Here is a 22,843-nt window from a genome sequence, read left to right as displayed (position 1 = left end):
CAGAGAGCTTCAGAGAGCTGGGGCTGTCTCAACATGGGAGGCCTGGAGGGAGGGAAAATTCAACCAGCTTCGTGGCCAGCATGATGGCCACCCATGCTAGGTGTTCAATAAATGTTGACTGGGGAATGAAGAACCTGTAGATGGGCTAGGCCTTATTCTCATTTTGCAGATGATCAGAGACACTTAGTGTTTTGCTTAAGGTCACACAGCCAGGCAGTTGTAGGGCTGAGACTCAAACTCGGGTCTCCAGGGCCCTGGCCCGGGGCTCTGTCCTTCAGCACAGCGCTGATCTCTTAGGATTTGTCATCTGGCCCCCCCTGACTCAGAGCCAACCTCCTGTCCGCCTGGCAGCCTCTGGGAAGGCAGGAGGGCACTGTGCAAAGGAGTTCTCAGTTCAGAGCCTGCTTTTCCACACTTGCAAGCTGTGTGGTCTGGGTGAATGTTTTACCTCTTTCAACCTCATCATCTTGCCGGAGGAGAGTGATTCAGCCTTTATGCAGCTGTATCTGACAGCCAGCTAGAATGTAAGCTCCGCCAGGGAAGGGCTTTTTGTCTGCTTTGTCCACTGCTCTCCATCCAGCGCCAGCACCTAGTCACGCTGGCCTCCACTTTGTCCGAGTGGACCCAACGCCCCACTCTTTAGGCGGTTATTCCCAGATGTGACCACAAGATGGCAGCAAAGGAAAGCGGGTCCCAAGACAAGGCTGTCCTGGTTCTTGGGGCGCCTACACACTTAAAGACACCTGGTCTCCCTGCATTGGCCACAGGGGGCTCTTGCTGCTTCCTGAGCTTCCCTGACCGATGGGCCATGCAGATCCTAATTACTTGTCCTCTTTGAAGTGGCTGCTTTGGATGTGAAGGGACAGCACATTCTGCGGGATGCTTTCTGACTGTGGTCTAGCAGAGCTGTGTAGACTCCCACAGAGAAGGGCATTGGATTGGATCTTGAATCTTAAGTGGTCCCCACTAGAGCACTGCGGGTGGGGACGAGGAGTCAGGGTTGGGGGCGGGTTAGAGGCTTATTTTGGGAATGTCTAAAGGTACCATCATTTTTTTTTTTTTACTGAAGTCTAGTCAATTTACAATGTTGTGTTAATTTTAGGTGCACAGCTTAGTGATTCATTTATATATATATATATATTTTCTTTCCATATTCTTTTTTGTTATAGACTATTACAAATTACTCAATACAGTTCCCTGCGCTATACAGTAGGACCTTGTTGTTTATCTTTTTTATATATAGTAGTTAGTATCTGCAAATCCTGAACTCCCAATTTATTCCTCCCCACCCCCATTCCTGCCCATAAGTTTGTTCTCTATGTCTGTGCGTCTGTTTCTGTTTTTTGTAAACAAATTCATTTGTGTCCCTTTTTTTTAGATTCCACATACAGGTGACATCATACGGTATTTTTCTTTCTCTTCCCGGTTTTCTTCCTTAATAGGTGTCATCACATATTGATGCAACAGTTGAGTAGGAATCTTTACACCATCATCTCATTTTGAGACAGGCGGTGTAATTATGACTGCTCCTTCAGGTTTCAGCTCAAATACCTCCTCCAGGGATGACCCCCCATTGAAAGTAGCCCCCACTTTCTATCGCGCTTCTTCAAAGTATTTACTGCCAGCAGAAGTAATTCTACGTCTCTATTTTGTAAGTTGCTTTTGTGTGTCTGTGGTTCTCCGCTCACCGGGAAGCTTAGGACAGTGTCTGTGGTGACTCCTGAGGTGCCTCCAGCGGTGGAGTCACACCTGGCACACAGGCGAGTGCTCAGAGCAGAACTGATGAGCGTGGCACAGACTGTCCCCTTTGTGTAGTTGTCCCCCTCACTCGTGACATCCTGAACTTTTCCGACAATGCATGGATCACACGGTTATTTGGATGTTTGTCTGTTGTTCTGCTCCCCAGGGGTCTGCAAACTCATTGAGGGCAGGACCCCATCCCATGTTTATTACTCTGTTCCTGGTTCCTTGCACAGTGCTTGGCACCTGAGGTGACCAAAAACTCTTGGGGGCTGAATTTGGCGAGGAGATGTTAAGGCGCTCGTGGTTAAGATTGGGTCTGGGACGAGCCTAGCTTTGTCTTTGTGTCCTGGGCTGTTTCCTCACCAAAGGTGGAGTGCTGGGAACCAGAGGAGCACCTGCTCACCCACCTTCATGGGACACTTCTCTCTGAACAAGCCTTTGCTCATTGCGGCTCCGGGGCTAAGCGGGCTGGGAGTGGTCAGTGGTGGTTTCCTACCCAGGATCACGCTGAACTGACACACCAGCCCCACAAGGGAGGGATGGCTACTCCCTTTCTGTGTATGTGGGAACCTGAAGCTCGGAGAGATGAAATAATGGTCCCAGGCATTGCAGCTTAGAAGAGGTGGAGGCAGCCTTTGAACTTGGGCGTCTACCGCCTCTGAGTGCAGACGTGACCTGAGAAGGAGATAAACAGAGGAATTGTGACTCCCGCTCAATCTCTCTCCTTTCTCGGTTCCTCTTCCTGGGTCTCTTAAGCTTGCCTCAATCCTCTTATCTGCAATCTGCCTCCAAAGAGGACTCAAATTGTCTGGTCTTACAGGCGTTTTCATCAAGATCCCCGCACTCCCTGTAATTGGTAGTTATACGCGCACTTGAAACAGCCTTCCTCTGCTGCCTGCACGCTCTCGGCCTGCGGGGTCTGGGCTCTGCACAAATGCTGGCCCGTGCCAGTGCCTGGCCTCCAGCAGGACTGGATTTTGCTGTAAATGCCATAAAAAGGCGCAGGCTCTGGCCCAGGCTTTCCTGTTCCCTGCTGATCCTCCCCCTCCCCCTCCTCCAGGATCTCAGCCTTAGGTGGCAAATCCCGGCCTCCCTTCCTGCACTGGACTTGAGGCTAATGGCATTTCCTCTGCCGGCTTTGGAGGTGTGCCAAGTGGTCCACATGCTGCTTTCCGCAGCCTCTCTGCCCTGCCCTCACTGTAACAAATGGAGAAAATAAATGAAAATGAGGCAAACAGAGAATAAATCTAATGAGCTGGAGAAAGACTGGAATCCGAGACTGAGGCTTGGGCGGAATGGGGCTGCGGATCTTTAAGCCACAGAGAAAATCAACAGCCTCAGCAAAACATAGGGTGATGCACCAGGGGCCGTCTTGGAAAGCCAAGGTTTTATCTAAGGGGAGTGTTGGCTCTCCTGTTTTTAGGGAGGATATTTACTGAAGATTCTAAGCTTGGGGGGGTGGTTGTGGTTATCTATGCCCTCCCACCCTCCTGCCCAGGGTGCCCTCTTGGAGGACTTTCTGGGTGCATTTGTCATCTGTACCACTGGAAGACTGGCAGTGGATTGCATGGGACACTCTGCTCCTCCCCAGCTCTCCCTCTCCCCGTAAGGAACAGGTTGCCTACAAGGCGGAGTTCAGGACATTCACTGGGCAATGACTGACTGGCCAGCTGGCAGGGTTATGACACCACGATACAGGAGCCCATTCTTTGCTCTTTTAGACGTTCCATTCCTCTCCATGTGGCAGAATCAGTAAACCGAGTCAGGACCCTTCCCCACTTGTCTTCCAACTAGACATCTGGCCATCTCTTTCCTCCTGTCACTCTGCCCCGTATGTTGGTCCCAAGGTTTCCACTGGATGGAGCAGTAGACGGCCCAGGGCCTAAGGGGCTCTTGTAACTCAGCTTTAACCAGAGGGCAGTGCACAGGGGGCCACCATCTGCCGGTCCAGCTGCTGAGAAAGTACCGCTTTGATTCCTCTTCTGCTAGTATCGTGTGTGTGCGCATGTGTGCGCACGTTGACAAAGATGCTCTCCTTGACCAAACTTTAGTTAAGGCTCCTTTGAGCCCTCTTCTCAGCTAAGCTCCACCCTTGATCTTCTGTGTGTCCGTTCTGTCCTTGCCAGGCCTGCATAGACCATTTTTAGCAAGAATCCTGCTGAGTCATACCCCCCGACCTTTGATATCTAATTAAGTTCCTCATCCCCCACGTTGGTTGTCTAAGTCCTTGGCCTGCTTGTAGTGAGAATCCTATTAGGTCAGTTTAGCCAGACTCGCCTCCCCAGATGTCTCCTCGCAGTGATTTCCTGTCCACTGTCCCTCTGAGCCTGCACCTTGGCTGTAAGTCCCCATTTGTTCAGTTGTGTTTGGAATTGAGCTCAGTGTCTCTCCCCTGTTGCAATAGTCTTGAATAAAAGATCTTCCTTACCATTTTAGCAAGTGTCGAGAGCAATTTTTTAAACAGTGTGTGTGTTTGTGTATGTGGTGTAGACAGAGCCTTCTCTGCTTCTCCTTGAGGAGGAAGCAGAGATGGGAAGGACGGGATTCAGGCACGCCTGGGTTCTTGGCTCTAAGAGCATCACTTCAAATATCTAATACTTTAGAATAATCTTAATGGGCCAGGCTGATCCACTCGAACGTTAGCTCCATGAAGGTGGGGAGTTTTGTATGTTTTGTTACCTGATGTATCCTCACCACCTAGAAGAGAATAAATATTTATTGAAAGAGTGAATACCTGTATGCCCAGGGACCAGCCCTGGGGGTGTATGACAGCATGGCAGACATTACCGCAAGAAGGTAAGTCTTAGCATGTGGCTTCTCTGCCCCAGGCCCTTCAGCGGTTGCCCATCTCATTCAGGGGAAAACCCTTAGTGCTGAGGGTTCAGCCAAGGGCTGGAGGACATGGTAACATGAGCTAGTCTCCTTGTGGCCTGGCTGCTGAGGGGTTTGTTTCAAATCTCAGTGTATGTCCAGTTCCCTCTTCTCCCCTCTATGCCTTTGTAAAAACAATCACTCAATCCCCAGTACAGGTCATCGGAACAAGATGAGATTTATTACTTTGAACCAAGAAGACACTTATTTCAGTGGGAACTAGTTAAGTGTGAGGGGACAAGTCTCAGCTTGTGGCATCTTCTGCGGACAGTCGGGGTTTCTGCTGCCGTGTCTGCACACTCATGGGAAGGCTTCCTGCAGCCCCCAAGAGAGGGCACTTCCCTCAGGGGCCGGTGTCCAAGGAAGGGTGTCTCAAGGGTCGATAACTTGAGCAATTTCGATAGTTTCTTTGTTTGGGTCAGTATGGTCATTTTTGCAGGACAGTAAGCTGTCACTCACAAAGACCCTTAATCAATTGATCACTGGTTGCTCCATGCATGTAACACGCTGCTCCTCCAGTTGCTAATAATCTCTATCTCCTGGGATGGTGAAGGGGCCACTGGTGGGAACGTCAGGTGTCAGGAAAGACTGAGCTGGCAGCCGCCATGTGTAATGACCATCAGTTTTATACATGGTGTAGGAGGGAAGGAGGAAAAACAGCCAACAACGAAAAAAATTCCTCCATTTTTCTTCTACTGCTGAAATATTCCTTTGGATTGGGAACCAGGGCGATGTTTTTGATTAAAGAGGAAGCATGAATATCCTGTAACAGTCCTTTGGAGTGGCAGAGTCCGTGTGTGTGTGTGTGTGTGTGTGTGTGTGTGTGTGTGTGTTGGGGAGTATGATGATGCTAAGCCTTTGAAGCAGGCCTTGCAGAATTACTCAGGGAGGTGGGTAGGGGGAGGGCCTTGAGGAGCACAGTGAGAATCTAGAATGGCTTTCCTAGGTTCTTTCTAAAAAATCCTCTGCATAGAGAGACACATCCCTAAAGCAATAGCTTATGAATTTTCAGTACTTCGGACAGTGTAGAGAGTGTATGATATAGTAGAGTGAGCTGGAAATGTTACCGTACCTCTAGCTGGGATCAGTGTTCTCCCCCTGGAGGGAACTATCTTTGTTTGGGAAAATACTTTACTGAGTACCTTGGAGTTGAACTTGAGATATTGGCGGGAGCTCAAGTGAATGAATTAGCAGGGCTGGCTCCTGGCCACCTCTCTGACCTCATCTCACACCACGTTCACTCTCCCTAACTCCACGCCAGTTACAGGAGTAACTGTGGCTCCACCACAGGGCCTTAGAACCTGCCCTTTGCCCTGTCTGGAAGGCTCTTCAGTATGATATCTGCTGACTCACATCCTCACTTCCTTCCTTCCAGTTTTGGCTTAAATGCCACCTTCTCCGGAGAACTTCCCTAACCAGCCTCGAGGACGCAGCCTGGCTACAGGGAGTAGCTGTGGAGTAGAATAGGTGCTCAGTCACTGTTTGCAGAATGAATGAAGAAAAGTTAAAGCCCTTGGCCTGAGAAAATGAGAGGAGTTTGATTCTTGCTCTTGAAAGGGAGGGGGCGAGGAGAGTGAGGAGGGCAGAGAAGGGAGCGGGTGGAGCAGGTAGGATGAGGAAGCCAGGCTGGGGACGCTGGACGTGCACGGGAGGGGTGGGTGAGGGACACTCTATGAAGAGAGACACCTAACCTTGAACTGAAGTTGCTTTGTTGCATCACTGCTAACCACTCCTCCACCTCTCCCTAAATTCTCAGTAAAGCCTACTGTGTGACCAGTGCTTTGTGCAAGTTGTGTGTAGTGTGTGAGTGTGTGCGTTTGTGTGTGTATACAAATTGAGAAGGGGCTGAGTTTTGGGCTGGGTCCCAGCGGAGCAGAGCAGAGGTGGGATGTGAGGAGTGAGGACCAGGAGTAGAGGGACGATGAAGGACCTGGCGGTTGGCGGGCATCGTGGGGCTTCCATAGGGATTTGAGCTAATCTCATTCAGATCCTCGGGGCAGGGAGGACCTAAGTGGCCTCTCCGTTATACGGTGGCCTTGTTCACAGTGAGCAAAGGATAAGAGGTCAGAGCACCCCTATGGGGTTAAATGCGCATGAGACAAGGAGTCAGCGCCTCACGATTCTGGCTCTTTCTGGACTTCCGGTTGCTAAATCTTGGCCAAATGTTTCCCGCTCTTTGGCTTTAGCTTTTCATTTGTAAAATCAAGACTTTGGGCCACATATGATCTTTAAGCCCTTTTCAGCTTTAATGCTCAATTTTTAGAGTTTAAAATTTTTTTATTTTTATTAATTTTAAAAATTGAAGTATAGTCGATTTATAATGTGTTAATTTCTGGTGTACAACAGAGTGATTCAGTTACACATATATATATCTTCGTTTTCGCATTCTTTTTCATTATAGGTTATTACAAGATACTGAATATAGCTCCCTGTGCTATACAGTAGGACCTTGTTGTTTATCTATTTTATATATAGTAGTTAGTATCTGCATTTTAAATTAATTTTTGTAAGTCTCAGTTTCCCGGAATATTGGGAAAATATCTCTTCTTAACAGTTTTTATGATGATCAATTGAAATCATATTTGGAAATGGACTTTGCAAACTGTAAAGTCCTCTGAAAATGTTAGTTCTCATTTCCCCTATTGTGATAATGTCAAGATAGAGGGTTAATATATTATGAGAAGATGATATTTGAAATTATTATTTCCAAACTGAAACTGATTGCGTTTGAGCCATGCTGTTTCTGAAATGTAATGAAAAGTGCACAGAGTCGACTCAGAACGGATAGGATCCTTGCCCAAAGATTGGTGAGATTATCCTCCCAGGGCGGGAGGGGGCAGGATGGTGGCTGACATGCAATTAATAATTCAGATAGGCACAGGGTGTTACTCTGCAGGGCACCCTGCCCCCTGGTAACTCATCAATAAAATATTGGGTTCAGTTGGGCAGAGTCCACAGCTAATCAGAGAGCAACGTTCTCACTTGGAAAGGCTGGTTGGCATGGGAGCCAGAGTGTCAGAAGAGCCTGTGGGTCTGGAATAAAAATGTCACTGAAGGAAATGAGTTTCCAACACCCCTTCTCTTACTGCCTCCAAAAGGACAGTAAAATCCTCCCTTGAAATCTGGGTCAGCCGTGGTTACTGTGGCCCTGGGAAAATTCTACCCAAGGGGGCGCTCTTGGGAGCTGTCTCGCTGGCCACCCCCCTCCCTCCCAGCATGCTGTCCACATCCATCCCGGGAGTGGTCCAGACCCGCTGACTCAGGGTTGACTCTCCAAGGATCCAGTGAAAACTTTTGCAGCCCCTTAAGGAAACCCACATGTTTTACTTTTGCTTAAATATCATTTTTCATTCTTAAAGTAACACCTACTCATTAAAAAAGTTTTGCAAATATAGTCGGGTAAAATGGTGTAAAGACAAGGAAAAGTTGCAAATGTCCACTATTTCGATAAAATCTCTGAGTGTTTTATAAGAACAAGAAGAAGCAAGGTTGGAGGGCGGCAGAGGCCAAGCTGAGGGTTTTAGACGCATCATTGTCCGTGTCTTCCTGGCAGCCTTACCTGGTGGGGAGGCTTGAAAATCTTGTAACTGCACTCCAAAACCCCAAACGGTCTAAAACCTGAAGTTTGTTTTATAACTAATTTGGGGGCTGACCATGACTTGAAATAAGTCCTATTTACAGACTTCAGTTACGCTACTTAGTGTGAATATTCATGTATTGTTACAACATTGCTAACGGGCTTAATTACCGAGGGCTGCTTCAGACCCCTCTGGGGAGATTTCCTAGGATGTGGTATGTTAACCATAGTTCTCAAATCTGAAAACTTCAAAATCTCCAGTCACGATGGCTTCCTTTATTATCTTCCACGTGGCAGGTGAAGAACTCAGGTGCAGTTTCTGTCTCTTGCCCGACGTCTAACAGCTGAGAAGTGGTAAAGACAGGATTCCAAACCAGGTCTGTGCACCCCAAGAAGCTGCCCCTGTAACTCCCAGCCCCGCAATCCCGGACTTTCCCGTATCCCCGCCCCCACACATAGAAGAATAACGGTTGTTTGACCCCCTGGGGGAAGAGGAAGAGGCCATTTGGGAAAAGGGCAAGTGGCCCCAGGCTACCCGGACCGTGGCCGCACTTCCAGAATTCTGTAGTCCTCACCCGTTTACACCGCCTGCAGCCCGAGGGCGGGGAGCCTGCCCGGACTTCTAACTTTCATTTAAAAAATATTGCCTATTCACCCATCACAGGGCTAGGCAGCAGTGCTTAAGGGCAGGACTCCAGACCAGACCACCTGGGCTTGAATCCTAGATCCACTGTTTTCTGGTTGTAAGACCTTTCCAGGGCGAGTTGCTCAAGGCCTCTGTGCCTCAGTTCCCTCATCTGTGAAATGGAAACGGTAATACAGTTCTCATTTCCAGTGGAGAGCGGCTGCACTCACATGGTCTCTGAAGCAGGAAGGAAGCAGTGGAGCACGTGGGGGGCATTTCTGAGCTCAAGGTGATCCGCCTGATTTTACTGGATGGTGGGTGGGAAGGTAGCAGCCCTTCAAATCCAGCCCTTGGACAGATGCCGAAGTAGACAAAGCCCCCTCTCTGCACTGGGTGCTTCTCTGGGTCATGGTGGGGGGTGCGTGTCTCACCTTCAGCAGCTATTTCCTTGAGAGTATCTTCTGTGGATTCATTACCTGGAGCTAAGTTTCTTTCACATGAGCTGTTAAGAGGCAAGAATTTAGATTGTGACTGGGATTTCAGACTTCTTCCCATTACTGAACCTTGTCCATCTTTCCAACCCAGAACTTACCCTCGTAGCTTAGTGTTTGCAAACATGGGCGTAGACGGGTGTAGATTCTTATGGAAGAGACAATACTTCTTATGACATTTCATTATCATTTCAGTGGTGAACACGGGAAGACTCTGTCCCCTAACTTCCCATGCGGTGAGGAGGGCCAGTGACTGAGCTCTGGCTGAGGACAGAGCAATAATGCATGTGACTCCCTGGAGCTCAAGACCTTCTGAGTGACTCCCATTCCTGTCCCTCTCTTCTCTTCTCTGGCTGCATGTAGAGGATCAAGCAGAGGACCCCGAGTCTTACGTGGAGGGAGTTTAAGTCCCAAAATCTTTGCTGGAAGGCGCCTGTTGCACATCCAATAGGACATAACTGAGAGCTAAATCTCTTGTTTCGTTTTAGCTGCTTAGATGGGAGTTACTTGTTCTAGCACTCAGCTTTTATGGACCAATACTGTTCTAAGCCTAATTCTATAATAACTGTATGATCTTGGGCAAATCCCTTAATTTTTCTGGACTTTCTCACCCGTAGGAAACGTTCCTGGCAGTCGCTAAGGTCAGAAGAGGAGAGCTTAGCATGCAGTCTTCCCAGGAAACAGCCCACTGGCCTGAACCGGCTTGTCCACCTGCTGACATTCTAACTGTGCCTCCAGCAGAACAAGTGGGCTCGGACCCACCTCAGGGCTTTTGCACGTGCTGTTCCTGCCGCTCGGGCCACTTTGCTCCCAGGTCCTGTGGGTTGCCTCTTTCATCGTTTAGGGCTAGTCTTTAGCATCATGTCCTCAAAGGTGCCTTTCCTGGTGACTCCAGTTCAATCAGCATCCCTGACCTCCAGTTCTTCCCCTACTGTCCTACCTAATTTTTTTTTATTACAACTATTCTTACCTGAAAGTAGACTATTTATGTATTGGTTCATAGGAATTTCATCCATCACCTCTACCGTGAATATTAGCTCTGTGAGGACGAGACTTTTGCCAGGAATTTCTGTGGAGCCCAGGGAAGCACAGGCACACTGGAGTTGCTCCATGTGTCCTGGTGAATGAATGGACAAGGTATTGTGAGGGCTCCGTGATGTCATTATGTGGAGAGTTTGCTGTTAGGCTGGGCACATAACGTGCGCTCAATAAATGGTAGCTCTTACTGATCCCACTCTATTGAGTCTCTGTTTACGTGCCCCTCTTTCACACTCAACTGTGAGTCTCCCAAGGTCAAGGACTAGGTCTTATTTAGCTCTGCTTCCCAGTAAACCTCCTACATATAAGAGATGATCCATCAACATCTGTGATGGAAGAGAAACACGAATCGTGGCTTCCGTCTAGCTCACCCAAAGACCAATGAAACCATCCTTGTTCTAAAAAAAATTAAACCTTTTTATTAGTATATTTATTTCATATATAAAAGAAATACAAAAAAAGAAACACAAAGAAAATGCTTTTATGGCAACTCGGACTTGTCGGCGCCTTCGGCTTGGGCTCCCGGCTCTGGCCCGCTGGGCGTCAACAAAGTCCGCCGGTTGTAATGGGCCTTGATGATGCCTGTGTTGTTGTTCTCGTTCAGGAGCTGCTTCTGCCTCTGCCTGTTGAGGGACTGCACGAGGCCCAGGACCACCGCGGCCAAGGAGTACTGCCCGGGCAGTCTTCTCGGGGGCAGGATGAATGGGTTGGGTTGGACTCTTCCCAGGAGAAAGTACGTTTTGATTTTTCCTTCCTGCTCACTGATGCCCTTCACGTAGATCTCCCCGCGGTAGTCAAAGGCAAAGCCCTGGTCCTTCAGGATGAGATAGGTCTCCTCTGGGACCTGGATCCGGCCGCTGACCCCCGTGCTGTCCATCCGACTTGCCAGGTTCACGGTCTTGCCCCAAATGTCGTACTGTGGCTTCTTAGCGCCGATAACGCCAGCGACCACTGAGCCGTGGCTGATGCCTGTGAGTGGGCCAAAGGAGCAAGAGATGAGAGAAGAAGGGCGTCACGGAGGAGTCCGCCTCCCTGCCTGGGATAGTGACCCTTCAATTAAGGGCGTGGTCTCTGCGGGTAGATCGCAGGGTCCAGACCCGGCCTCAGCCACTTATTAGATGTGTGACCTGTCAGTTGCTTAACAGATTTGGACCTCAATTTTCCTATCTGTAGACTGGAGATGATTAAAGGAGGATGAGATGAGATGGTGTAGGTAAAGCCATTGGTATATTGCCTGACAACCAGTGAGGGCTCGAGAGAAAACAGTTATTAATTTCACGTGGCTGCTGACTGGTCTCAGCCCGTGGGATTAACAGGGCACTGGACCAGGGGGTCAGGCTGCTGGGATCTCCTCCTCCCTCTGCTGGTAAAATGCCCTGAGGGCTTACATAGACTCCATGTCCTCAGCACCCCTTGGTCCGTAGCAACAGCCTCCTAACAGGCCTCCCTGGATTTCTCATTCATTCCATAAACATTGACTAAGCACCTGCTATGAAACAGGCCCTGTTCCAGGCACTGGGGACATGGTGGGAAAGAAAAGAGACACAGCCCCAGCCCCTCATGGGGCTTACCTTCTACTGGGGAGAAATAGGAAATAATAACGAATGTGACATAGTATCAATAATGATAAAGGCAATGAAGAAAAACCAATCAGGTTAAAGGGATAGAGAAAGATGGGAGGGGGTGCATTTTGGAGGAACGTGGTTAGAAAAGGCTTTTCTGAGCAGAGATTTAGAGAAAGTGATGGTACAGGCCACGTGGGTATCTGGGTCAGATCGTTGTAGGCAGAGGGAAGAGTGAGACACACAGTCTCACACACACACTCACCCACGTATACATATATAACTGGCAATGACATTTGAGAAACAGACCTCGCAGAATGCATGGGAATCACGGGGATGGACTTCGCCCCCACATCTGTGGAGCCGTTTCATAGACATTATCCCATGTGTCTCATCTTACGCTGTGAGGCAAGCAGGGGAGGTAATGATCTAATGCCCAAGTCACACTTGCGGAGACGGACACTCGGAGGGTTTTGGTGACTTGCCCACAGTCACAGAGCTGGTTACAGCAGGCCGCAGACACACACTGAGATGCCCAGTCCCACTGGGGACATAATTTTCCAGACTCAGAACTAGGCCAGCAGTGTGACGTATCACACCAAGGGCTGGCCCTGACACCAACCACATCTCCTGAATTTACATAGAATATGCCTTTGTTCAGGGTTAAAGTTCAGGTTTTTATTCCTGGTTCAATCGTGTAGTCAATGATTTCAGAAAGGACACACAGGGTCGATGGAAGATGTGGAAACAAGCCCTGAACATCCCATCCAAAGATCAGAACAGAAAATATCAATTCTTTATTCCAGTGAACATTCCTTAGATCTGACAAGTCAGGTGTTGATATTTCTTGATGCTTTAGACTTGAAAGCTGCTAAGGGAGGAAGAAAAAAAGTAAAATGGCACGCCAGCCAGGGGAAAGCTAAAACATGAGGACTGCAGACTGCATGCCGGCTACCAGAACGTCATTGGTCTCAGGAAGTCCTGGAGCTGCCTCCAGGATGACTGACTGTGTGATCTTAGGCTCGTCACTCCCCGTCTCTGGGCCTGAGTTTACCCATCTATAAAATGAGAATGTGGACTGAGCAGGGGCCTTCAGATCATGCTTTAGGAGGCCCCTCGGGCTCAGCAGAGATGCGGAAGAAATTAGCAAGTTATACAAATTGTAAATGATGACCGTCACATCCTGTGCCTGTTGTGTTGTCGTTTTGCACCAGGACGTCCCTCAGGTCAAAGGAAGGGTAAGCTGTGTGGCCGAGTGAAGTGCTCTAAAGCTATCCGCCTGTCCCTGGCTCAACTCAGCATCCAACATCCTCAGGAATAGAATCCTGCTTTTGGCTCAAGGCATCATCCAGAACGGAGAGCAACACACTGACCTCCAGCATCCGGTGACACGGGAGATGGAAGGAAATGATTGACTGGTCCTGGTCAGCTACCTCTCCACTCAGGGCCCTGTGTGGGTGGGATTCTGGACAGACTGGAGGAGAGTAGCCGTGGTCTAGTGTTTGCTTTGTGTTTCTGCACACAGGCCAGAATCCTTCCATTGCTTCCAGCATCGTGAGTGTGAGGAAGCCCAGCCAGGCCTGAGCTGACCCAGTCCCTGTCCTTGGCCGGGTCACACTAAGCCTGCTGCTTTGTGCAGGAAAAATCTTCTCTGGCTTGGTGCCCAGGGACTGACAGAGCGAGACCAGCCAGCTCTGTGGGGCCCCGACGCGCCACACTTCCAGCTGCTACTCACCAATCCGGAGCTCGAAATTGTTGAAAGAGTGCTTGTTGATCTCCTGTATGCTTTCGGTCAGGGCAAGAGAGAAGTCGGCCAGGGCGCACAGGTGCCCCCACTTGTCTTCACATTGCTGGAGCAAACGGGAGAGAGGGGCCTCATTCACTGGGGCGGACAGGACGCTTTCTGCAGTGGGGCCAGGGCTATCCCCCCACCCCCAGGGCCCACGCAGCCCTTCCAGGGAAATAACCAGGGGGGTGGGGTGAGCCCCTGGACACTCAAGTCATCAGTGTCCAGCAACTTAGGACGCCAGGGGTGTGTGTGACTCATCACCTTCCACTCCTCACACCCACCGCTGTCTGTTCAGGTTGATGGGGTGTGTGTGAGTGTGTGTGTGTGTGTGTGTGTGTACATGCTCCTCTGTTCCTATCTGTGATGTTTCCAGTCTAGGAGCGGTGTCTATTTCCTTTGAAATACTCACAGTGTCTGTTTAAGGGACGTTTCACATAGACATGTGCTTGGAACCTCAGTCTCCTCATGTGTAAAATGGGGGACAAGCCTCCCTGCCCGGCCTCCCTTACAGGGACCGAATGAGACTGTGTACGTGAAAGAACTCTGGGCCCCTGCAGAGCAGAAGTTGGCAGACAGTCTCAGCAAAGGGCCAGAGAGCAAGTATTTTAGGCTTTGTGGGCATGTGGTCTTTGTCATGACTGCCCGACACTGCCGTCTTAGCCAGAAAGCCGCCACAGACAAAGCATAAATGGTCGCGAGTGGCTGTGTTCCAGGAAAATTTTATTTGTGAAAACAGATGGCGGGCCGGATTTGGCCTGCAGCCTGTCTGTGTGCACCCCTGCTATAGAGGGACGTGCACGTTCGCCCAGTGACTAGATGGGCATCTTCTCAGACAGTTGATCTTGGAATCGTTCTAGGGTTTTAGTTGTAAAGAAAGCAAAGGAAGATGAGAAAGAAAGAGGATTCCTCTCCCTAGTAACTCAGACTCCTATCCAGACAGCATTTATTGAGGACCAACTAGGTGCACAGCTTTGTGTGTAGAGCATGACATGATCTCAGAGATTCATCCACTAGTGTCTGGCACACAGTCAGCTCTCCCAAAAGCTGAGCTATTATTATTATTATGTGCACTTTTGGAGGAGAAAGCAGAAGTAAGGGTAAGGAAACAGGCCGGTATCAGGGGCTGAGTAACACCCACAAGTAAATCACAGTCAGGATAGTTCTTGGTCCTGATTTCGCTCAAGTGAACAGTGAGAATGAACAGTTCAGAATGAAGCGTAGAAGCTTCTCAATCATAAAGAAGCATTGTTGCGCCCGGAAGACCCGGCTTACCCCGGGAGCAGACGCACATCACACAACTAGCAAGGTCACGTCACCAAATTTTCTCCCTGTTGGTCTCCAAGTTCCCTGGTGATGACAGCCTCACCGCCATCAGCGACATGACCAGAGTGAGTCCCTGGCCTAGGCTGTGACAGAGGTTGTGACAAAGCATTCCTTTACCTGTTTCTCAGGTGACAGGCCAGACACAGCCATGTAGGTGCTGCCAATGGTCTTAATCTTCTCAATGTCTTGAAATCGGTCTTCACCGAGCAGCTGAAACAGATCCAGGCAGCAGTTCAGTCTGGTATTTATGCTTCCAGCGGCCTGGGGCTCCGGAAAGCAGGCCCCTGGCTCACAGCGAGGACTACCTCGGACTGGCTTAGCACTCTTGAGTAGCCACTTTTGTCTCTAAGAATCAAGCATTCAGGCCATTAACATTTTTACTGAGCGCCTGCTAAGTGCCAGGTGCCGAGATGGGTGTGACCAGATACTCTTTAAGGAGCAGATCTGTTTCTTTGAATCTTTGAAGTAGACAAAGCTATTTTGTTAGTTTAAAGAAGAAATCACAAATATTCCCAAATCCATCAACACAGCCTTTTGCTTTACTTTCAACAGGTATTTAAAATCTTAGCGTTTCTTGCCAGCACCCTGATCTAAGCCATTAGCTGACATCTGGTTATTGTATTGCAATAACTCACCTCCTCCCAGCCCTTACCCCCGCACTCCCAGCATGGCAGCCAGAGCGATCCTGTTTAAATGGAAGCCAGAACATGTCCCTGCTCTGTGGCTTCCCGTTCTACTCAGGGTCAAAGCCAGAGTCTTCACTGTGACCTGTAAGACCTGCCATGCCCTGTCCCCTTTGCTCCCTCTGCTCAAGCCACACTGACCTCCTTGCTGATTCTAACAAGCCAGGCTTGCTTCTGCCTCAGGACCTTTGCATGTGCTGTACCATTGTTGGGACAGTCTCCCCGCAGACATCAGTGTGGCTCATCCCTCACCTCTTTCAGGTCTGTCCTCAAATGTCATCCCAGTGGGGTCTCACTGATGACCCCACCCTAAATTGAACACAATACCTCTCCCCCCACATACAAATGCCTATCTTCTTTCTGCCGTATCTTCGCTCCTTAGCACTTATCCCTGATGGTGCTTATTGTCATCTTTCCCACTAACATGTAAAATTCCCAGAGGGAGGAGTTTTTGCCTGTCGTATTTACTACTCAGCACTGAGACAGAGCCTAGCGCACAGCAGGGATGTGTGAATAATGGAATGGAAGAATGGAGATCGTCCCTGACATTTCCCGCATCCTCATGTGCAGTTTGGATTTTAAAGCTAAGGAAGGGAGACCTTGGTCTCTGATTTAGCAACTGTGGTAAGAGAACAGATGTCCATGTCCTGGTCCCCGAAACCTGTGGCTATGTGACCTCACACAGCAAAAAGGACTTCGCAGATGTGATTGAGTGAATGGTCTTGAGATGGGACCATTTTCTGGATTATCTGTGTGGGCCCTATGTGAGCACAAAGGCCCTCGTACGTGAGAGAGATGAAGGCAGGAGACAGAGAAGGAGACGTGCTGGAGGAAGCAGAAGTCAGAGTGATGTGATTGCTGGCTTTAAAGACAGAGAAAGGGGCCACAAGCCAAGGATCTAGTGGCCTTTAGAAGCTGGAAAAGGCACAGAAAGCGTTCTCCCCTACGGCTTCCAGAAGGAACTCGGCCCTGCTGGTGCCTTGATTAGCCCCGTGAGACCCATTTCAGACTTCTGACCTCCAACCTGCAAGATGATGAATTTCTGTTGTTTCAAACCACTGACTTTGTGGTAATCTGTTACAGCAACCAAAGGATGCTAATTCAACAAGTATTTCTTGAGCTTCTCCGATGTCTGATGAACAAGACATATGAGCTCCCAGCCATCACGGAGCCAACAGTCCAGGCAGCAGGGTCAGATATTAAGTAAATAATCACACCAACATGCACCCTAGCTCCGTTTTAGTAAGTTTATGATGGAGACATACAGGGAGTAGGACTGAGGAGAATGGACCGTTTTTGATGAAATCTGGAGGGTCTGGGAAGGCTTCCCTGAGCAAGGAATTCCCAATTTCAGCTCTAAAGAGTGAGGCGGGGTTTTCTAGCAGTGAATGTACAAGCTGGTGTGTTGAGAGGCTGGGGACATGGAAAGGGGTGGGAGGAGCATCCACCTGGCGGGACCAGCGGGGGAGAGGCTGGGAGGCGGGGGCGGATACACGGTAGGTCCAAGGAATTAAGAAGAGTCCTGCTGTTATTTCTCCCATCTTGTGAAAGTCTTTCTGTGCACCAGCATTCTTTCCTTTTGCTGTAAGACTTCTCAAAGAGTCATCTCTACCCATTGCCTCCGGTTTTCTCTTTCCCATTCTTTCCTAAACTCACTGCAGCCTGGCCTCTCCCCAGCCCCTCGTATGACTGAGACCACTCTTGTCTATGCCACCAGTGACCCCCCCCCCCCCCATCGCCCGTCCACTGCCCAGTCCTCAGGCCTCACCTTGCTTGGCCCATGGGCAGCTTTTGACCAATTGTACCCCGTTCATTGTGATACCTTCTTAGTTTCTGCTCACTCAAGGTTTTACTTCCACTAAACTGGCCACTCTTTACCAGTCTCCTTTGCTAGTTCCTTCTCACCTCCCTTATCCCACGGCTCAGGACTTGGATCTCTTCTCTTTTTCATCTGAACTCACTCCCTTGGGAGCTCAGCATGTCCCATGGCTTTCTACACGATCTCTTTGCTGAAGACCCTAGAAGTATATGTCCTCCCTTGACCCATCTACACAATGGCTGAGTGACAGCCCCACTGCAGGCCTAACAAGCATTACCAATCTGCCCTTCCCAAAGCTATGGCTGCCTCTACCCACCCGCTGTCTTGACGAATGGTGTCTCCATTCTTCCAGCTGTTCTGGATAGAAACCTCACAGCCCACAGCCCATCTGCTAGGAGATCCTCTGCTCCATCTTTGAAGATAGTCAGATTCTGACTCCATCTCACTGCCTCTGCTGTTCCGGTCTCACATCCACGAAGCCCCGCCTTGAGTGGAGGAGCTAGGTTCGAAACGGAAACCTCTCTGGGCCCCTAGTCTAAATTCTAGCCTCTTATCTCCTTATGTTGGCAGGTGCTCAGATGTAAGCACCTGGTTCTCCAACTCTTTGCCTCCCCCTCAGATTGTAATGTCCTCAAGGGCTCATGCCATCCTGGGGGTGGCCAGACAGATGGACCAGACCAAAAAGAGGAGGAGAGATTTTTCTGTACACATCTCGATATAGGCAGCCTCTTAAAATTAATTGGGAGCTAAGAAAACTTGGAAAGTTTCAGCTGGAGAGAAACTCTTCCGGGAAATGTGGAAAACACAGGCCTGTGCTTTTGTGTGTGTGTGTGTGTGTGTGTGTGTGTGTGTGTGTGGTTTGTGTGTGTATAGCTTTGATTTGCAGTAGAGGCAGCTTTTGTTCATTGTTTTTGTTTCTCGAGCTAAAGTGAAGCCACTATTCTGAGATCCTATAAACTGTGCCCAGGGTGGAGAGTGGCTGGAGCAGTCTGTGTGTCCTCAGCCTGGGACTGTGTCTGACACTTGTCTTTAGACACCATTAAACGGGCTTGGTCTCTTAGCAGCCCTTTGGCTGTGAGTATTTTAGCTCAGAGATTTTGGCATGCCTTTGGTCGCCCACCTCCCTCCCTCTGCGTCCTTACAACTGCATGTCCCCAGATTCCTGCGGGAAGGGGAAGCCCTTCCTCCCTTCTCTTGGAACTGCTTGGCTAAGGGCCAGTTTCGGGCAAAGCTGCCTCCTCTTCAGAGGTTGAGTAGAAGGCAGCAAGAGACTTCATTATTTCATTCAATATCCATGCAGCAGATTTACCCACTATATAGCTAGGAGCGTCTGGAGGCACCACGGAGCTCCTAATCAGCCCCTTGATTAATTCTCCGGCCCGCATGGAGCACTGAGATGTGAGAGGACTCTAGCCTTCCGCGAGGCAGGGCCTGGGGCCTGGGGGCTCCCTGGAGCGTGCGCTCCGTGAGATGTCCAGCCTTCCTCTGAGCCGGGAACGGATTCCGCGTGCCCACAGGTTCCTGTGACGACGACGTCAGCAGGAGAGCAGCATCGTTACTAAAGGGTGTCTGCCTGGAGCTCAGGGCAGGGTCTAGAGGGTCTCTTTTGACCCAGAGAAAGAAGGCATGTCCGGGTGACACAAGGACCCACGGGAGGACCTCTGACAGGGCTTGGGGTTGGGGAGCCAGGTTGTCTACATTCTTTTCCTTCTACCTCCTCCTCTGTCCCTTCTCTTCTCCTTCCTCCCCTTCTCCCCTCTTCTTTTTCTTCTTCCTTCTTATCTCTGTGTCTCCTCTCATCCTTCAGCTGCTCCCCATCTCTCCCTTTTCCTCCTCCTCCTGGTCTAAAGCCCAGCCTCCTGGACCAATCCCGTCTCCCAGCCTCTCCACCTTCCCTCTGCAAGCACCTACCTCTACCACTAGGGGCGCTGTCCCCATCTCTCCAGGGTATCTACAATTGGGGCCACCAAGACACAAATTTAGTTCAAACGCATTTACTTCAGTTTAAAACATGCTAGTGAGGACTTCTGGGAGATGGGGCGCTGTAGAGATTAAAATAAAACAAAGCCTGATGTCTCAATCTCCAGTCAGATTATTTTTAATAAAGCTACTTTTTTTTTTTAAATTTGGAAGTATATTTTGGGTTGCACTCGTCTATCACCACCTATTTGCCAGGTGGTTTCTGCCTCCTGTGAATTAATTAGTTAACTCGTCACTTTAAGTAAGTGTCTGTTATAAGCATCTCTTATGTTGTGGGAGGCCCTGGGGACTTAACAGAATACACAAGAGTATACTTTCTATCTTCATGAGTTTACGGTTAGCAGGGGGGTGGGAATAAAGATGCCATTCCCACGGAATCCCCCTCCACTCTCCACACTGAAGGCCCTCTATACAAGGGTACTTACCCCTGACTCCCTGTGTAAAGGGAACTCATAGTCCTTCTGTCTCTCATGGGACTCTGAAGCCATGGGAGACAAGAAGTGACTGTGTCTTACTTATCTTGACCCCCAAGCCCATTCCCAGACAACTAAAATGGCCATTGTTGAGTTTAAGTCTTCAAAACCAAGCGCCATAAAATGCCAGTTAAGTGAGGAGCGATGCACAAAATGATTAAAAGTCAAAACAGTATGGCGGGCCTGGGCTCAAGTCTTGGCTTTGCCACCTAGTGGGGAGGTGAGACTGGGGGTACTCGTGGTGTCTCTGAGTCTCAGCTTTGTTGGCTTAGAAAACGAAGGCTAACAGTTCCTGTCCTGTGGACTTGGTGTGAGGCGTAACAACCAGCTGTTCTGTGTGGAAGGTGGCAACACGTGGCAAACACCTGTAGAGATGAGCAAGACAGGTCTCTGCTTGGAACTAGGTGGCACTTAGGAGAGGCGGGTCTGCCAGCTGAAGGGATTCAGGCTCTCTGATGGAAGATTTTTCAAACTGTAAGTTTTTCATTGAAAAAAAGGATGACGGCGTTTACCTGGGTAGACGGGGGACTAGGAGAGGCTTCACAAGAAGCAATGATGTTTGAACTGACTGTTAAGTGAGTAGGAGGTTTTCTGCTGGCTGTGGAGTTGAGGGAGAGAGGATAGGGGTGTGGTGAAGATGGCCTGACTTCTAGGCCAAAAGAGCAGAATGTGAAATAGACAGGTGGGCTGGTGATGGCTTGTAAGTAGCAAGATGGTGCTGGATGGTGGGCCAGGTGGCATGTGGGGGGAAGTAAGGCTGGAGAGGGTATAGGGACAGTAAGTGCAAAGGCTCAGGTGGCCTTCTGAGGAGCTGGCAAGGGAGAGCCATCAATGGGTTTTAAGCTTCCAAGGGATATGACAAAACACTCCTGCTTTTGGTGGTTGCTGGTGATGAGATGCAGGAGGGTGAGCAGTAAGGAGATGACTGCTGTCATCCAGGTGAGAAATTGTATGGCCTAAAGCGAGACAAGGCAGCTTTGATAAAGGGGCATATCTAAGAGCTGTTAAGAAGGCATCCACAGGCATCCTAGATGGGGTGTGGGGATGAAGGGGGAACTTTGTTTAGGATGATGTTGTAGATGCTTTTTGATGCCCAGCCCAGCTCTCCTTTAGGGGGCCATCCTCCAAAATGCCATGAAGGCTGGCTGCTGACAATGTACTGCTGTACGCATTTTTTGAGAATTGCCCTGGACCAATGGGAGTCCCGTTGCTGGAAATGCTTGGGAGATGACACCCCACCACCACCACGGCAGCCCATGGCCAATGATTGACCGATGCAAGTGTACAAAAACTGGGCCCCCTTGCCTCCATGTGAGCCACCCCCATGGTACCACTTATGCTCCTGAGCTCCCTGGGGGATCTGGTTGAGGACTCTAGACTTCAGTTGAACCCACAGTTTTGCTTGGCTTCTTCCCTTGAATTTTCTCAGTCACTCACTAACTTCCCACCTCAGGCTTAGGGGTGGGGACGGACACTGGTGTCCTACTGCAAGCTGGGGGATGAAGATGAGAAAGCCCACTTTCAGCAACTCTGTTAATGGAAAGTGCAGCATGAATTTCCCCCTGTTCATGGAGCTTGGAAGAAGAAAGTACCCTCTGGGGTATGTTTATACCATGTAGGTCTCTGACCAAATGCTGATGGATGGTTTAATCTTTGGCAATTTGAGCCAATGGAGAAATGTGCCCATCAGTGACGCCAGCTCCTGTGTGGCACTGCCTCCAGCGGGTCCTGGTTTAGCCATTTGCTAGCTGTGCTGACATTGGGCTTAGTTACCTAGCCTCTCTGAAGCTTACATTCCTGATCCCCTGGGAGAAATAACAGCGTTTATCTTATGTGATAATTGTGATAATTAAATCAGACAATACATGTTTGTGGTTACAATGCAGTCCGGAATTCTGTAAGTGCAAAAAACGGTTACTGCTGCAATGAACAACACAATGCTATATGACAACAGTGATGCTTATTCGTGATTGTACACTTCTGAAGCTTCTGTTTACCTCATCGAAGTCGGCAATGATCTCATTCAGCAGGCGTAGGCATTCCACTCCTTGGTTATTCATTTCAGTCTGAGAGTAAAAGTCTGCAAACCCTGGGATGGAGGCAAACATCACCCCAACGGCATCATAGGACTGGGAATACAGCTCCTGGACAGAGAGACACACAGAGGGAGCCAGAAACAGTCATCAGAGGCGAGGTTCTGCAATGATGCTCCTGTGTGTGTGTGTGTGTGTGTGTGTGTGTGTGTGTACCTGCATCCATGCACAGGTACCCAAAGAGAGGACAGAAAACGGTGGCTCTGACACCATCTCATCAACACCTTAGCATCATCACCACATGGATTGGGACCATTGAAAACCCATGGTCACCAGCCTCAGTTGGTCCCAAAGTTCTGCCCATCATTTTGTCCTTGGTCAGCTTCCTTTTCTGTTCTCTTCAGTGGCTAGTCCAAACCCTCACCACTCTCCTTAACTCCACTCTCCACTCGATTCCTCTCGTTAGATGAGCTTGTCTCTTATAATAAAGAGAACACGGAGACTCTCATGTTCCATACACATGCAGTCAGCTAGTCCGTGTGTATTTCCAGTTCCTCTGCTTCAACGCCAGACAATGCACTTTCCCTTGTCCTGGTGCAGATCAATGCGTCTTCCAGATCTCTTGATCCCCTTCTAACTTCTTCAGCAACGTACTCCTACCATGATGCCTTCCTTTCTTCTTTTTTTCTTCTCTCCCCCTCACTTCCTCTAAGTGTCTCCTACAAGAAAAAGTACAAGGCGCCCTGGATCCTGCAGACACCTGTAACTGTGGACCAGTCTCTCCTCATCTTCCAAATTTCCAAACTAGTGTTCCCCGCTCTCTCAATGTCCATTCA

At 49.4% G+C, this 22,843-nt stretch overlaps 1 protein-coding gene across 2 annotated transcripts in view; it reads right to left on the bottom strand.

Annotated features, from left to right (window-relative positions):
• Positions 1 to 10,745: 10,745 nt before the first annotated feature.
• Positions 10,746 to 22,843, bottom strand: part of ADCY8 (adenylate cyclase 8) — a 150,904-nt gene continuing 138,806 nt past the window's right edge. Inside the window, exons 14-17 of one of the 2 annotated variants that reach the window (XM_032467721.1) lie at positions 21,972 to 22,118; positions 15,137 to 15,229; positions 13,643 to 13,757; positions 10,746 to 11,314 (exon numbers count right to left, since the gene is read on the bottom strand). In XM_032467721.1, the coding sequence (XP_032323612.1) occupies positions 10,827 to 11,314; positions 13,643 to 13,757; positions 15,137 to 15,229; positions 21,972 to 22,118 (843 nt within the window). In that variant the 3' untranslated portion in view covers positions 10,746 to 10,826. The remainder of the gene's footprint in view (positions 11,315 to 13,642; positions 13,758 to 15,136; positions 15,230 to 21,971; positions 22,119 to 22,843) is intronic. The other variant, XM_032467722.1, reaches the window with a different exon arrangement.

Source organism: Camelus ferus, chromosome 25 (genome assembly GCF_009834535.1).
Source record: "Camelus ferus isolate YT-003-E chromosome 25, BCGSAC_Cfer_1.0, whole genome shotgun sequence".
Taxonomy (NCBI): domain Eukaryota; kingdom Metazoa; phylum Chordata; class Mammalia; order Artiodactyla; family Camelidae; genus Camelus; species Camelus ferus.
The sequence above is the reverse complement of the archived record's forward strand: the minus strand, read 5'-3'. Positions and strand labels throughout refer to the sequence as shown.